The sequence below is a fragment of the Simochromis diagramma genome, unplaced genomic scaffold (genome assembly GCF_900408965.1).
Source record: "Simochromis diagramma unplaced genomic scaffold, fSimDia1.1 OVJJ01000421.1, whole genome shotgun sequence".
NCBI classification, from domain to species: Eukaryota; Metazoa; Chordata; class Actinopteri; order Cichliformes; family Cichlidae; genus Simochromis; species Simochromis diagramma.
The window spans coordinates 10,667,825-10,683,175 of NW_024387250.1; the positions used below are offsets into that span (position 1 = coordinate 10,667,825).

Genomic DNA, 15,351 nt, shown 5'->3' on the forward strand with positions numbered 1-15,351 from the left:
TGAGTTACAGCTTCCTAAGTGGGATACTTCCCACATCTTGACGTCAGCTGGATGTTTGACTTTCCCTCCCAATTCCAGCCTCACTCTGACGCATTCGCATATCTGGTCCTCAGCAGCATTTTGGGGTAAGTTACACAGCAGAAAACCATGAAAAACTTTCTCTATGCTTACTAACGCTGAAGAGGATTTAGTGTACACTAACAGCTGTCAAATGTGTATTTTTGGGTCCTGTTGTTAACGCTATGTAAGGATCAGAAAGCCGAGCCCTATGTGCATTCTCATATTACATTACATAGCTTATGCATTCCTGGTAGTGTGCGTTATGTAACAGAAATATTCTCACAAATCTCTTTAGGTGAAACAGATATGCTCATGATGCTGGATTATCAATCGAGAGTGCCTTTAATTCACTGTTTTGTGTCTCTTCACACTTTACTGTGAACCCCTGAAAGTCTTTCTTCTGAGACTGCTGAACAAACACGGATTTCACAGAGATTAAACTTAGGCTGTTAAACAGGACTGAAATTAAAATTAAACTCCGACCCAAAGAATACAGCCTGATGTTTGAATTTTATCAGTGAATCACTGCATTAACAGACTCTTGCTGGACAGCGATTCATGTTTTTCAAATATGGGGAAGAGAAAGGAAGACAGTGTTCCATCCCAAATATAGTCAAGTGAAAAGAAAGGTTTACACAAACCTCTGTGTCTTGGGAAACACCAAGTACAACACCGTGATCCTTTTCTTTTTAAGCCATTCTGCTGTGCGTGGGATCACTGACCTGTTGCATCACCCAGTTTCAGCCAAGCTTTAGCTTTGCTACAGATGGATTCACCTTTGACCCCGGAATACTTTGCTATACAAAAGAGTTGATGGTGATAGCGCTGATGTGCTCTGTTTGTTTTTCACTGAACATAGTGCTGTGCATTATGACCAAACATCACTATCTTGTCAAAAGGACACTGTTTCCTAAGTCCTCCAATTTAATGAGATGCAACTTTGCAAAGAGAAAAGAAGCTTTCTCCTGGCAATGATTCCAAACAAGCCATACTTGGCAAGCACTTTAAACTTTTCTATACCAAGTCTAACTAAATGCTCAATTTGTAAACTACTGTGTAGTGTCTTCTGATGATTTATTTGGTAGCTCCGACTATTCCTCAGTAAGATATGCCAAGCACGTGTGATTAAATGTATTATCACTAAATGAGCTCAGCAAACTGCTGTCAGCCAGATTTTCTGTCACAGTCTTAAACACAGGGGCTGAAGACACAAGGGGAATCTAATAAACCATGAATAGTAACGGCAACCTAGGCATAAAGGAATGAACTTAGAGAACCTAAGAAACTTAAACTCAAACATAAACCATAAACATCAATGTATATATGAACTCAAAACACTGGGTCAAAAGACCCAGGATGGTGACATCGTCCACGTTTCAGTGACCAGCTTTTCATCATTCATCACATTCAGACGTGACTACTGTGGAGAAGTACAACATGTGGACTCAGAAACAAATTTTTTTTATGTAACTTTGTCTCAAATGATTTTTTTAAAAAACTGCTAGGATTATAACTTTTCTTAACTGTTGCTACAACTCATCAGATATTTACAATTTCAATTATGAAAAACTCCTGTAGAAAAATGGCAGTTACTAGCTATAAATCCTAATGTAACGGTGGCTGTGTTGTGGTTCTGGGTCATTCGACTGCTTATTTTATTCCTTGTGATCCGTGGTTTGTTTAATCTTTATATTTATATTTATATTCTCTAGTGTATTTAGTTCTGCTCCTTTGTCTCAGTTGTTATACAGATCACTTCTTCTCTTAGTGTTTCACCGTCTTGTGTCTAGTTCTTTGTATGCAGTTCATTCATGTCTATGTGTCTTCCCCTTATAGTTATAACACTTCCTGTGTTATTTTGAGAGTCAGTGCTCCTTGCGTTTTGCTTTTAGTTTTGCTTCCTTCATCTCCTCGCCTGTGATTTACTCCACGAGTCTTCTGTTACCCATCTGTCAAATCATCTATTTCTGTTTCCTGTGTGGTTTCCTGCCTGTTTATTTCATTTTGTATTTTGTGTTTATTTCTCTAGTTTTAGGTTTTCAGTTGTTCTGGGTTTTTTACACTGACTCCTTTGGACTTTGTGTTTTGCTGGACTTTCTACATCGGGCAATAAACAACTTGTCTTCTGTTCACCTTTGCCTCCCTAAGCGTTTCTGCATTTGGGTCTCATAGATTTATGATATACTGAGATTTTTGCAGCCTTATAAGCCACTCTGCGTGACACAGCTTTAACAAACGTGAGCAGAACAAGTATTTGTTTTTCCTTCTCCTTTTGGAACAGGAAATGGTCAACATTTTGTTTTTGTTAGTTTTCCTTGGGAATAGGATGGGTGTCGGTGATTTTGTGTTCATTTGATTTTTTATATGTGCTAATAGTTGTTCTTTATATGTTGTTGGTTTTGATGGATGCAGACTGTAACATGCTAATACATGCTCTGTCAAGCATGGATCGTATCCCTCCTCTGTTTGTTGTCGTGCTATATCCCCTTTGACTCAGTCATAACAGCTGCTGGGGGAAACCTTTTTATTTCAAACCCAAGCATTTATTTTCCTGACATGTTACTTCCAACCATTCCCTTTTGAGTTTGCACTTTTCATATCAAGTTGATTACCCCCCCTCGACATTTTTAGTGGTTGGTTACATTGTGAGATGGTCATTTTAAATTTCTAACACTTTTTCCCAGGTAATCTTTGAAAACAACACTGTTAGAAAGGCCAACTTTGAACCTCATGTCTAATTCTTTCATTGTTGGTCATATTTCATCTGGAGCAGCCCAGAATCTCGCTGTATATCTTGACACACTTTACCCTGTGTAGGATGGGCAGACTTTAGTCCGTGTTGGCCGTGGCCACCTGTCGGCACCACTTTGCTCCAATCCTGAAGCAGAATTAGTCTGAACAAAAGGAAAACACTCACCCTTAAGGCCAATGTCTGTCTGAATGTCAAAATAAATAATTATTAAAAGCTGGTAATCATTACTCTCCACTTCTAGAATTTGCAAGCACAGAGCCAACAAGTTTCTTCTGTAAATGCAAAATTAAATAGGATTTCTTTCACGCTTTATGTTCCTTTAAGACATTTAATGCAATTTCCCAGCTCTTATGACAACCATTGCACTTGGTGGAAATGTTTGCTTTCTTGCAGAGAAAAGAAGCCTAATTTCTGTCTGGTAAATATAAAACCACAGGGAGCAGCTTTCAAGGTTAACTTACCAGAAAGACAAGAAACAGACATTCAAAGTTGTATTTATTAGGTGGAGGCTGTATTTCAGTTGGTAACAGCAACTTTCCCAGTTGGCTGTCTGCAGATACCTACAGTAATGCACGTACGCCAAGTGCACATTGCACAGCTGTAATCACATTTTATCACATTTTGAGTGTATGTGTGTAAAGTCACACAGTTTTCTTATGTATCCAATTCTGCAGTCTCCAAAAATATTATGTTACAAAGAAAGAAAAATACAAAACAGTAATGAACCCTGAGATGTTACGTAAATCTCATCCATTGGTGAATAAGTGTAAGTACAACAACAACAACACTATAAGACTATTTGAAGTTAGATTTAGATAATTGTCTTTTGTTTAATGTAACCCAAAGGAAGAATGTAGCGGTCAGCTTCATCCGGACTTCAAAATGAGGCTGAAAGTCATGTTTCTGCACTGATTTTATTGCCAAACCAGAAAATCTACCGACGGTCATAGAAACCACGATTTCAAAACAGTGTTTTCTCTGGAATCTCAAAGCACAGCTGTAATTTTCTAAGTAAGTGTGTTTGTCCATGTGAAATTCAATGTGGGCTTTCTGTGCCAAGCAATATATCCTTAACTGGGGTTCAAAAAGAGCACACCCATCACACATGTGTATGAGTGGGTGTGAGTGTGTGCGTGTGTGGGTGCTAATTCAAACCATCTGTAGATATCGTCCATATCCCCTCTCTTCATGTGTTGGTAAGTAAATATTTAATGCATTAAACGTACAGAATGACCTCAGTCCATTTTATTTAGTCATTTATGAAAGCGGACCTGAACTGAAAGAGCTTTTTTAAAAATATAGATTATGTTTAAGTCACAACTATATTAGATTTTACTTTTCTCTCCTTTTCTTGGCCTCTGTGATTACAGCTGTATTCACTTTCACGATTGCCCTCCCTGTTTCCATGCTCAATGTACCTAGTTCATTGTGCCTCTGGCAATAGCCTGCTTTTCACCTTTTGGATTTTATTTTTTGCTTTATGGACATTTTATGGATATTTTCAACAGCCTAATTAAATGACTCATTTTTGTTCAATCCTACCTGTGTACAGCATTTGCATCTTGGGTCTTTCCCTCTACTCACTCTACATAATCAGCATATTGCGATGGAGTTAAGTTAAATTGGTTGGTTTCTTGGCATGTGCCTAGCTTTAAAGCATAGTCCACTAATTTTCAATTGGGTTGAGCTCAAGGCTGAGAAGGAAATCCTAGAAGCTTAACGTTAGCCTTCTTTATTTAATTTGGATGTGTTTCTAGTGGAAGACCCGATTATGTCCATCTAGCTGCTGATTTGAGGTGAAGTTGAAGAATTTAGAAGTAGTCCCCCTCCTCCTTCTTGTTCTATCCACTTTGTGCAATGTACCAGTACTGCTGGAAGCAAAATAGCCCCTGAGCATGATGCTACCACCACCATGCTTGACTGCTGGGACAGTGTTCTTAGGTTTGAAAGCCTCACCTTTATTCCTCCAAACATCTGTTATCATTGTGACAAAAGGCACACAAATTGGAAATATACAGTAATTGTAGATTTACACAAGTTGGAACGATACCACTGGTCAATTCAACAGTTACTCTAATAATTTCTCCTTTTTATGCTAACAACAAGAAACCACCAGTTGTAGTCAATTATAATCGCTAATGAGAACAGGCCATGGTGCTGTCTTGTTACAATACATTGTAGATCAGCAACACGAATCAAGAGACTTAAATGAATGTATGCATATATTTGAGCCTTTATGTATACTTTTGACCCTGTGTGGATTGGAGAAAATCAAAAATATCATTGGATTTCTCCTCCCTCGATAAAAAACAGTTCTAATAAAGCTTTAAAAGCCCCAAATTACTATGACACTTATGCCCACCTAAGAACATTGTACCAACAGGCAAGCATGTTTGTAAACTTGTAACCACAACTGTATATTTACAACAAAAGCTTTCAGTGCAATATCATCGTGTGTGTCATAGTCCTCGGATTTCTATGCTTCTGTTTATTTTTGGATTTTGTGATTATTTTGAGGTTTTCTGTTACCAGTTTTATGCCATTTTTTATGAGTTTCTTGTGTAAATTTCCAAGATATTTCTTGAGTTGATAATGACTACATATCTATATCTCTGTATCAATATGTCTCCGATGTTCAGCTTTTGGCATATCATTTTGGTCATTATATGGCATTGAAATATTTAAGGTAAACAACAGGGCTGAGGTGTCTTTTATCTAAACTACACAGCATGAAACAAGACACAGGCGAATAAGGCAAGTAAAAACAAAAACAAAGTTATTACAACAATAACATGCAAAATTAATAACTACCCTTCTTTCATCAGTGTATCCATCCATCTATTTTCTTTCACTTATCCAATTCATGTGGGCTAGATAGAATGAAGTGTATCCCAGCTGTCATGTTATTAATATAAGATTTCATGATAACAGGCAGCCAACTGATATCCTTTACTTAAAGGGTTAGCGTTTGGCATCAGGACTTTCTGCTTGATTCGATTTAGGAATGGCATTGTGTCTGCTAGAAAGCTTTGAATTCAAACCTCTCCTGTGTGTGTGTGTGTGTGTGTGTGTGTGTGTGTGTGTGTGTGTGTGTGTGTGTACTGTTTTTACTTTATTTAGTTTAAATTCTTGTTCAGGATCTATTACTCTATTAATAGCAAACTCAGTTCGCTATTTGTTATTTTCAGTGACTGAATAAATCAAACTATAAAAACGAACTAAAACTGCAAACAAAAAAGAGAAAAAAATAAGAACATTGAAAGTCATTAATAAAATATGTTCAGACTGATGTCTCCCTGTTTCAAGCTCACACAGTCAATACAACTTTATCTGTTTGTTTTCTGGCATGGTCCCAATGTTGTGACCCAGGGTTGTGAGTTACAGTGGTGTGAAAAAGTGTTTGCCCCCTTCCTGAATTTTTCTTGTATGTTTGTCACATTTAAATGTTTCAGATCATCAAACAAATTTAAATATTAGACAAAGATAACACAGGTAAAATAAAAAGCAGTTTTAAAGTGGTTTTTTTTTTTTTAATTAGGGGGATATTAGATCTAAACCTACATGGCCCTGTGCGAAGAGTGAAATATTCTACGGACTGACAAGGCAAAAGTTTTTTGGATCCACAAACTTTTTGATGGTGTGCATCCCATTTTGTTAGAAGTAACAAAACAGTGTGATGACTTGGGGCTGTTTTGCTGCCTCAAGACTTGGAAAATGTCCGGCCATCAGTCTAATCTCAAGATGAAACGCACTTGGGTTCTGTTGTAGTCCTTTAGTCCTCATTACGTGATGTTTCATTTTGTGCCCAGTCTTGCCTGTGTGAAGTCTGTCTTGTCTCTGTGTTTGGTTTCCTTCCTGTCTGTGTTTCTGTTCCTTCTGTTCCTTCTGGTTGAGTTTTGGTTGTCTTGTGTGTGCTCGGTACAGTTTTGCTTCCCTTTGTCTCATTGGCTAGAATTAGTTCAGCTGTGTGTTTTTTCTTCAGGCATCTCGCCTCTGCCTTCCTCTTCTCTTGTCTGTTTAAACTTGTGTTCTTTGTTGCAATCTTCCTCATGTTGTGTCCCATGCATTCTGTATTTCTTCCATAGTGCCTAATTTGTAAGTTCCTCGTTTCTGCCTTCTCAGTTTTTTGTTTGTTGTTTTGTTCCCATGAGTTTAGCAACAAAGCTGCTTTTAGCTTATTTCTCGATTTCTCAAGTCTGCATTTTGGTCCCACTCCTGTCTGCCTTACAGTCAGCCCTAAAGCTTTTACCACTGAAATGGATGTTTCTTCTTAAGTGCTGTACTATTTTATTATATGATCATTCCCACAATGTTATCATCCACTCTGGAAACTGAGCATTTATACTTAAACTTCTATATTATGGTGCATAGAAATATAATAACTAAGACACGAACAAGAGAGCACATTACACCAGTGTTACGTTCATTACACTGGCTTCCAGTGCATTTTAGAATTCATTTTAAAATCTTGGTACTGACTTTTAAAGCTTTGAATTGTGATGCCCCTGCCTACATTTCTGATCTTTTAGAACCCCACGCTCCTTCTCGCAGCCTGAGATCATCTAATCAAAGGCTGCTGGTAGTCCCACGAACACGTTTTAAGACCGGAGGTGATAGATCTTTTAGAGCGGTGGCTCCCTCCATCACTACGTTGCCTTGATTGTATTTATTCTTTTAAAAAGCAGCTTAAGACTCATTTATTTAGATTGTCTTTTAATTAGATTTGTGCTGTATGTTTGATTTTCTTTTGTGGTTTTTATCCTGTGAAGAGGGCTATTTACATAAATTGAATTGAATTGAACTGTAAAAAACAATAAAGAACTAATTTAAAAAAAACTGAACAGACCGACTGTCTGTTCAGAGAATAGTAGCCTTTCTTTCTAATTGTTCATTCATTGTTCACCTTGATAATCATGGTCAGAATTTACTAAGACTGCAACAATAAGTGCGATTTGCTGATAATAATGTAATGTTGTGTTTAAATGCAGGACTGATGAAGATGCTCGAGACTCTTCTTCAGCAGTGATGACTGCTTTCAGCCCCCCTGCCCCTTTCTTCTGTGTGCTGCTGTGTGTTTCGGTGGCTCTGCAGCGATCTGACTTGCACCTGGCTTATGTAACCCACAACAGCTTTTTGTACTACTCCTGCAGCCAGGACCCACAACCCTGCAGCATCTCATCGCTTACAGATTGCGTATGCAAGGACATCCAGCTCTCCACACTGCACCGCCTGCAGTCGCACTTGTCTCCTGTTTTCCAGATGAGACGCTTAACCGTTTGGTTCACGTCACCGTCAAATGCAGCACGTCTGCTCAACAACTCAGAGGTGAGGCACCTCACAATGATCTATTGCGGATCCAGTGGGATGCCTCCTTTTAATCCGGAGGGATATTTTGCCGTGCACCACCTGGAGAGGCTGACGGTGGTCAACCTGCCACAGAAGCCATTTTATCCCTATCCAGATTTGAACAGAGCCAAGACTGGAGACCCAGACAGAGAAAACAATGCTGACTTAGACACAAATAGGTACAACACAGAAATAGACACAAATCTGGACTTAAGGAGAGATCATTTAAGTCTGTCTCCAGCACAGGTCCAAGACATCTTCCTGGGCAGGGAGCTCGGAGCAGAGTATTATGAACAAGCCAGACTGGGAATCATCCACAAATCAGTGCTGGAGGGGGGAGCAGTGGTTAAAGCATACACAGTAAAGACACACATAGACAGCAGTGGTGCGCTGCCTTTCCCTGAACTCCACCTGCCGAAATTGCCAGAGACATCTGTCATATATGTCACTTTTGTATACTGATAAAAAAAAATAGTTTAATCTCTTTTAAAAGCAGGATTTCAGTCATTTGAATTAGTGGTGAAAATGTCCACGTTTCTTGGAAACTGAATGCATTTGAAAGAGTTTACATTTGTTTTTGCATTCTTGTCCCGGGAAAAAGTTTTGAAGTTTTGGTTCAATAACTTTAATCACATCAGGCGGCCCAAGAGTTTGCACAGTTGTTTAATAGTGTGTTAAAATAGGCCAATCACAGAGTTTTGCTGTTTCTATGTTTATGCTGAAGGCAGCGGTTAGAAAGTACAGTCTGTTTCCTTCCTGTGTTATCCAGCCGACCAATATTTACTCTTTTGTTTCCTATGCAATGCTGTGAAAAAATATTTGCCCCTTCCCGATTTCTTTCCTATTTTCACATATTCAGCACACTTACAGGGTTCAGATCATCAAACAAGTAAATACAAAATGGCAATTTTTTATTTATTGAGGGAAAACTGCTATCCGAATCTACTAATTGATGACTCATGCAGGAGGTCACAAAAGAGCCCATAACATAATCTAAGTGTTGGCTTCACTTCAATCAGTTAAAATCAGAGTTCATGGTTCAACAGTAAGAAAGAGACTGGGCAGAAATGGCATCCATGGGAGAGTTCCAAGGAGAAAAATCACTGCTGACCAGAAAGGAAACAAAAGCTTGGGAAAATATTATTTACACTGATCAAATCAATGGTCAAACATGGTGGTGTTAGTGTGATGGTCTAGGGCTTTTTTGCTGCTTCAGGATCAGGACATAGATGACTTGCTGTAATTGATTGAACCATGAATTTTGATCTCTAACACAAAATCCTGAAGGACAACTGTCCAGCCATCAGTTCGTGCCCTGAAGTTCAAGCACACTTGGGTAATGCAGCTTCCAAGCAAACCTCTAAACAGGCGATTTGTGCTTGTAAAACCTCCAGTGTGGCTAAAGTAAACCAAAATACTGTGGGCCAAAATTCCTCCACAGAGATGTGAAAGACTCATTGTCAGTTATCACTAATGCTTGAATGTGGTGCTTGCTGCAGTAACCAGTGGCACAACTAATTATTAGGCTTAGAAAATGACTTTTTCACATAATGCCAGGTAAGTTTGGAAAACCTTTTTCTCATAAATACATTAAAAACTGCATGCTGTATTTATCCTGGTTGCCTTTGACTAATATTAAATTTTGATTGATGATCTGAAATACGTGTGACAAATTTGCAAAAATAAATAAAAATGGGAAGGGGGCTGAATCCTTTTTCACAGCACTGTATGTGATAGAAAATGGAGAATGCAATGAAAGCTGTGGTCCACTTCCTTAATCTAATGTGAGGCTGCAACACCGTTTCATATACTGCAGCAGTTTTTTTTCTGCATGTCATAATGTCAAGCACAGTGAATGTTGTGAAAAGATGGAGGGTCCTTAATTGCAACTAAACATTCAGCTGTTTCAAAATGATTTGGTGTAATGTTGACTTATAATAACTTCACTTACACACAGTCTCACGTGTCTGCCAATGCTAGAAAAAAAAAAAACTAAAGAAGTTCATTTGTAAGCAAAACATGTTTTTACGAATCCCTCCCAGTTCTGCTTTCTCGAGCTGACTTTTTATTATTTTTTTGTGTGATCAGCAGAGCTTTTTGTGAAAGTATTAAAAACAACTTTTTGTTGTTGTTGTTGTTCCAGTTACATCCTAATTTTTCTATGTTTTTAGGATTTCATGAGTTCAGTATAATTTCTATGATATAGTGAAGATGGATTCTCAGCTCACCAAAAAGCTCCTGGTATAGTGGAAGAAGTTGGTCTTCGAGGATGTTTTTATGAAAAAGCATGGGCCACACTGTAAATACCTTATTTTATAGATAAATTTGACTTATTTCAAAATAACTCTTTGAAACTTTTCCATAGATTGCACAAAATCTGAATATAAAAATGAAAGCTTTTTTTGGCTACGAGTGCAGAAATATATAAGCTAAATTGTTTGGGGTGGCTGTGGATTACAGAACAGGCCATCTACTAATGAGACAAATATTGAACCTTATGTTGCTCCTGATGCATTCGCTGGCATGTGACTGTGTTCTTGTTAGATACGCTCAAAAAAATCTGTTGTTGGATGAACACAATTTAATCATGGCACCTTTTTCCACGTGATTTAACCAAGTACAATAACCCATTTTTGACAATGTCAAACCAACACATTTGGCATTTGGTGGTTTAATGTAATCAGATTACGTTGGATCACCGTAGTATACTTGCATTGACTTGAAGTGACTGATTTAAGTATGTAAAGTGAAATTTGTTTTAATTCATTCTACACAAGTTAAAAACTTTAGGAAAACACAATGAAATCTTGTTGTTGGAACAACTACTTTGTTAATCAAGGCAATTACTGCTAGTCTTGCTTAATGAACCGCTATGGGGTTGATGATTTCATAGAGACAAACAACCATTTGCACTTACATTCACAGGTAATTTAGAATCACCGAAACCTAACTCTAATTACACACAAACCAGCCAGATTGTGGATTTGAACCCAGGCTCTTCTTGCTGGGAGGCAACAGTACTAACCATCACGCCACCAAGCTGTCAATCTAGGCTCAACAAAGCTAGGAAAGCTATGATTACAAGGGTTGATGCAGAACTTTCTGCAAGTTTGACATCTAATGTGATCTTGTGAATGCCGTGAGTCCAGGTAACGAACCACTCTTACTAGATTGTATCATGTCATCTCAACAAGAACAAATTAAGTTGCTGAATTTCATGTAGATGCTACATGATTCAATTACGTTCACCATAGAAACGTGAAATTATTTAGTTCAAATTACAAGTTTGGATCTTGTACATGTAACAACCACCCAATTTCATTTTTTTGAGTGTAGAAGGTATTTGTATGATTTTTTTGGGCTAAATGGAACATGTTGTATAAAGTGGTCTTAGTGCTGAAGTGGAGCAGACAAAGACTATATAAGAATTCATTTCCCATCTAAACAATATAATCCAGACAACTGAAGTTGCAGCGTATGAAACAAAATGTGTGCAACTGTCATTTGTGCTACTCCCAAAAACGACAGTGGCACAAATAGACCACTAGGTGGCAGCAGATACATTTGAATCAAAGAGGTGGCGACAAATTGAAGGACTGAGGAAGGACTGAAGCGATCTACAGATGCAGTTAACCTAAATGTAAAAGTTGTCATGATTTATCAACAGCAACATGAAGCTTGTGAGGAGTGTTATATCTGTAGGCAGCGATTCTGCATGTTTCACTTAATAAAGCCAGACAGTATTATCTTTAATTATATAATAATAAAAGATTTAGACTCTTAAACATTCGGGATCTGTATTTGAAAATCTAAACATATATGAAAAAAATGAAAATGCTTCCCAAAGCCTCTTGGCTATGAGTGCACATATGTATGCTACATCTAAAAATACAGCCACATGCTTATAATGTGCAAAATGTTTACAATAAAATGATGTTTTGGTTTACAGTTGTGCTCAGTGTGATTTTAATGTTTTTTTTTTTATCATTGATTATTGTTTTTGGGTCATTGGTCATTATGAGGCACAGCTGCATATGTCAGCCTTGTGTGTCTGTGGTTACATTTGTAATGCGATAATGACTGCAGTGCTGTTAAAGCCTCTGCTCGCGCGCGTGCACGTGTGCGTGCGCACTCATGCGAGTGTGCGCTGACACCTGCTAGAGAGCTGCTTATTTGCATGATAAACGTGCAGCCCATCTTGTTAAGCGCCCTGTGAATGCAAACCGATACCGCCTGTTGGCCCCGCACCTGAGAGGTCAACGCTCAGCCGACTCACCCACCAACCGGGGGCAATTACCGGAGAAATCACAGGCGGGTGGAGGAGCCAGTCAACCCCGCGCTTTTAAAGGTTGGTGTGAGTCTAACCTCTGCTCGGGATAACCTGAAGGCAGACTCCTCTAGTAAAAGCAGCTGCTGAACATGTCCAGTGCGATGACAGAGCGCGCCCCGTGTGCACGCTGCGAATATTTCTGTCAGTCTAAAAAGAGGTGGAGAGGGCCCAGACTAAATTGGATTGATTTTAGGTGGGCTCTCCCTCCTCAGCACCCCTCCAAAGAGAGTCTTTTACCACGCTGCCGCCGTCTCCTCACCGGCAGTTTAGCAGTAAAACATTTTTATAATCAGACGTTATTGTTCGCCGCCTCCTTGTGGGAGATGCGCCCATGTTCATTTTTTAAAAGGGCAAATCAGCCATAATTCAGTTTATAAACTGCTGCGCGCAGGGGAGAAATGCCTGGATGAATATTCATTAGAGTCCGCCCGAACTGCCACGCTCGGTGATTCATTAGGCATATGTAAATATCACTCACTTTAATTGCCCCTAAACTGACTCAACATAATGTTGTCATTAGCAAATTATTACTTATTTGCGATACTAATGGTACGGTATGGCGCGCGGAGCTGAAGCCACACATATATGATTGCAATTACAGCTCGTTTTATTCACAGGGTGACTGCGGGATCTGATGGATCTGTAATCCGTCTGTGTGTGTGGCTAAAGTGGCAACAATTAATTTCCTTGATTCTGAGTCTATCAGCCAACACAAACACACCGTGCGCACATCCTGCCAAACCAGCCCACGATAGCAAAATAAATCGGCGTGTTTTAACATACCTCTAGAATGAACTCGAAATGATTTTAAAAATCGAAATGTTGAATTAACCTAATGAAAAACCAGTAAAAACCAAACAGTAACTTTATCAATAAAGGAAGCATGAAAGTGTTTATGCGTCTATTCCATCGTGCTTGATATTTAAACAGTATAAGAAACATAAAATGTGTGTTTAAAAATATAATACGTGCGCAAAAAATAAAATGAACGTGTTTTCTTCCTCACTGATCATGAACAAATTTATTGATTTTGATTCATAACTCCTGTACTGGTTGATTTATAATGCTCTTTAAATGTTGCAACACTGCTTTTGCATAAAATTTGCTTTAGAAAAACAAATATTTTGATGATAAAGAAAATTATTTGATCGTTTAAAATTAGAGGGTAGATTTGAACAGACTTAAATCGAAGAGAAATATTATTTTTCTTCTTTCAAATACTGTTTGCTAACAATATAAGGCTACCTGTTTGAAAGGGCCACGGTGTAATTCATTATTCATGTTAAATTTCATCAAATATCCCCTAAAGCTTCATATTAAATTAAGGGAAATCAGTCAGTGTTTAATTACTTTGTGTGTGTTCAGTTTACCTTCAGAAAAACAAGGCTCAGCCTCAGATTCCTGTCAGGTACCTAAATCCTCTGATGCATGCTGAAACCAGCGGCTGTCACATTTAAAAAAATAAAAAAAATCCCTCACTGCTTGTCACAGTCTGCAAAACACAGCTCGGTTTGGAGTTGTTTTATAGAGGCAGCAGCAGTTTGAAACAACAACCATGACAAAACAGGCCCACAAAACAGAGGGAGAGGCAGAGACAAATAATGATGTGTGTGTGTGTGTGTGTGTGTGTGTGTGTGTGCGCACGCACGCATCTGTGAGAGAGAGTGAGGGAGCTAATAAAGTAATGTGATGGATGATCTCCTTTCTCCCAGAGGGACCAGCACCATGTAAATTGGCCCACACAATGCATTATGGATAAGGCAGTTGAGATTATAGCTTGTTAATGTGTCCCTCCCTCGTCCCCTCCCTCCCCTCTCTCCCCTCTCTCCCCCTACTTCTTGCTTTTCTCCCTCGCTCTCTCTCTCTCTCTCTCTCTCTCTCCATCCCTCTGCTTCGGCTCAGGCAGTGACATGGTCACCTCATTGTCGGGGCGCGTGGGTCTTTTAGCTGCAGATGGAGAGGAAGACGAGCTGTACTGCAGCGATCTGCCAGACTTATTGGAATAAGTTTATGTATCTGTGCACGTGTGTGTGTGTGTGTGTGTGTGTGTGTGTGTGTGTGTGTGTGTGTGTGTGTGTGTGTGTGTGTGTGTGTGTGCGTGCATATGCTGCTCGCATTGTGAGGACAACAGTTTGTTCACCCAGTCACATCACAAGGAGTCACCTCCCAATACGGGGGGACAAGCAGTAAATAAGTAAGCTGCCTTTTTAAGGGTTAAGACTGAGCATTTGTCTATAGAATTATAACAGTCATCAGGGGATATATGGAAGTCAATGCAGCATCCTCCTAAGTGGCAAAAACATGCTAATGCATGTGTGTGGTGTGTTTGTGAGAAAGACAAGCCAATCGCTAAGCAGCCAGCAGAGACAGTCCGTCAGCAGGGGCCAGGACTGTGGACATATGTCTCCTTCCTCCCTCACCCACACTACACCCCCCTCAGCCTTCCTTAGAGGGTGCCAACCCCCCCCTCCTCCCACACAGCCCCTTTCTCTCCACCTTACAGGCCCGTCCAGGGATCTGTTGGGCCATCTGTTGAAGCATGGCCAGAGGAGCCGGTCTGGAGAAAATGCTCTAGAAAAAGGCCAGTGTTGCTGTTGCTAACTAGCAGGGCTATGTTTGTGTGTGTGTGTGTGTGTGTGTGTGTGTGTCCCAGGGTAGACAGACCCCATATTGTTTGAGCAAAAAAACATGTCTGTGTTGTCTTTAAAGCCTGTATATGTTGTTAATGAGACAGAAAGCATTTTTTCTCTTTATTAATATAACTTGAATGTGTTGATTGTGATTGATTACATGAACCTCGTTACAACAGCATGATGACACTCATGTTAGCCTCAGGTCTTAATAGTCACACTGGAACTGCTAC

At 39.2% G+C, this 15,351-nt stretch overlaps 1 protein-coding gene across 1 annotated transcript; it reads left to right on the forward strand.

Annotated features, from left to right (window-relative positions):
* On the forward strand, positions 1-12,106 carry si:ch73-52p7.1 (uncharacterized protein LOC100321084 homolog). Its single transcript, XM_040001673.1, has 2 exons — positions 1-125; positions 7,801-12,106. The coding sequence occupies exons 1-2, from the start codon at positions 52-54 to the stop codon at positions 8,618-8,620; spliced, it is 894 nt and encodes a 297-aa protein (XP_039857607.1). The 5' UTR covers positions 1-51; the 3' UTR covers positions 8,621-12,106.
* The last annotated feature ends 3,245 nt before the right edge of the window (positions 12,107-15,351 follow it).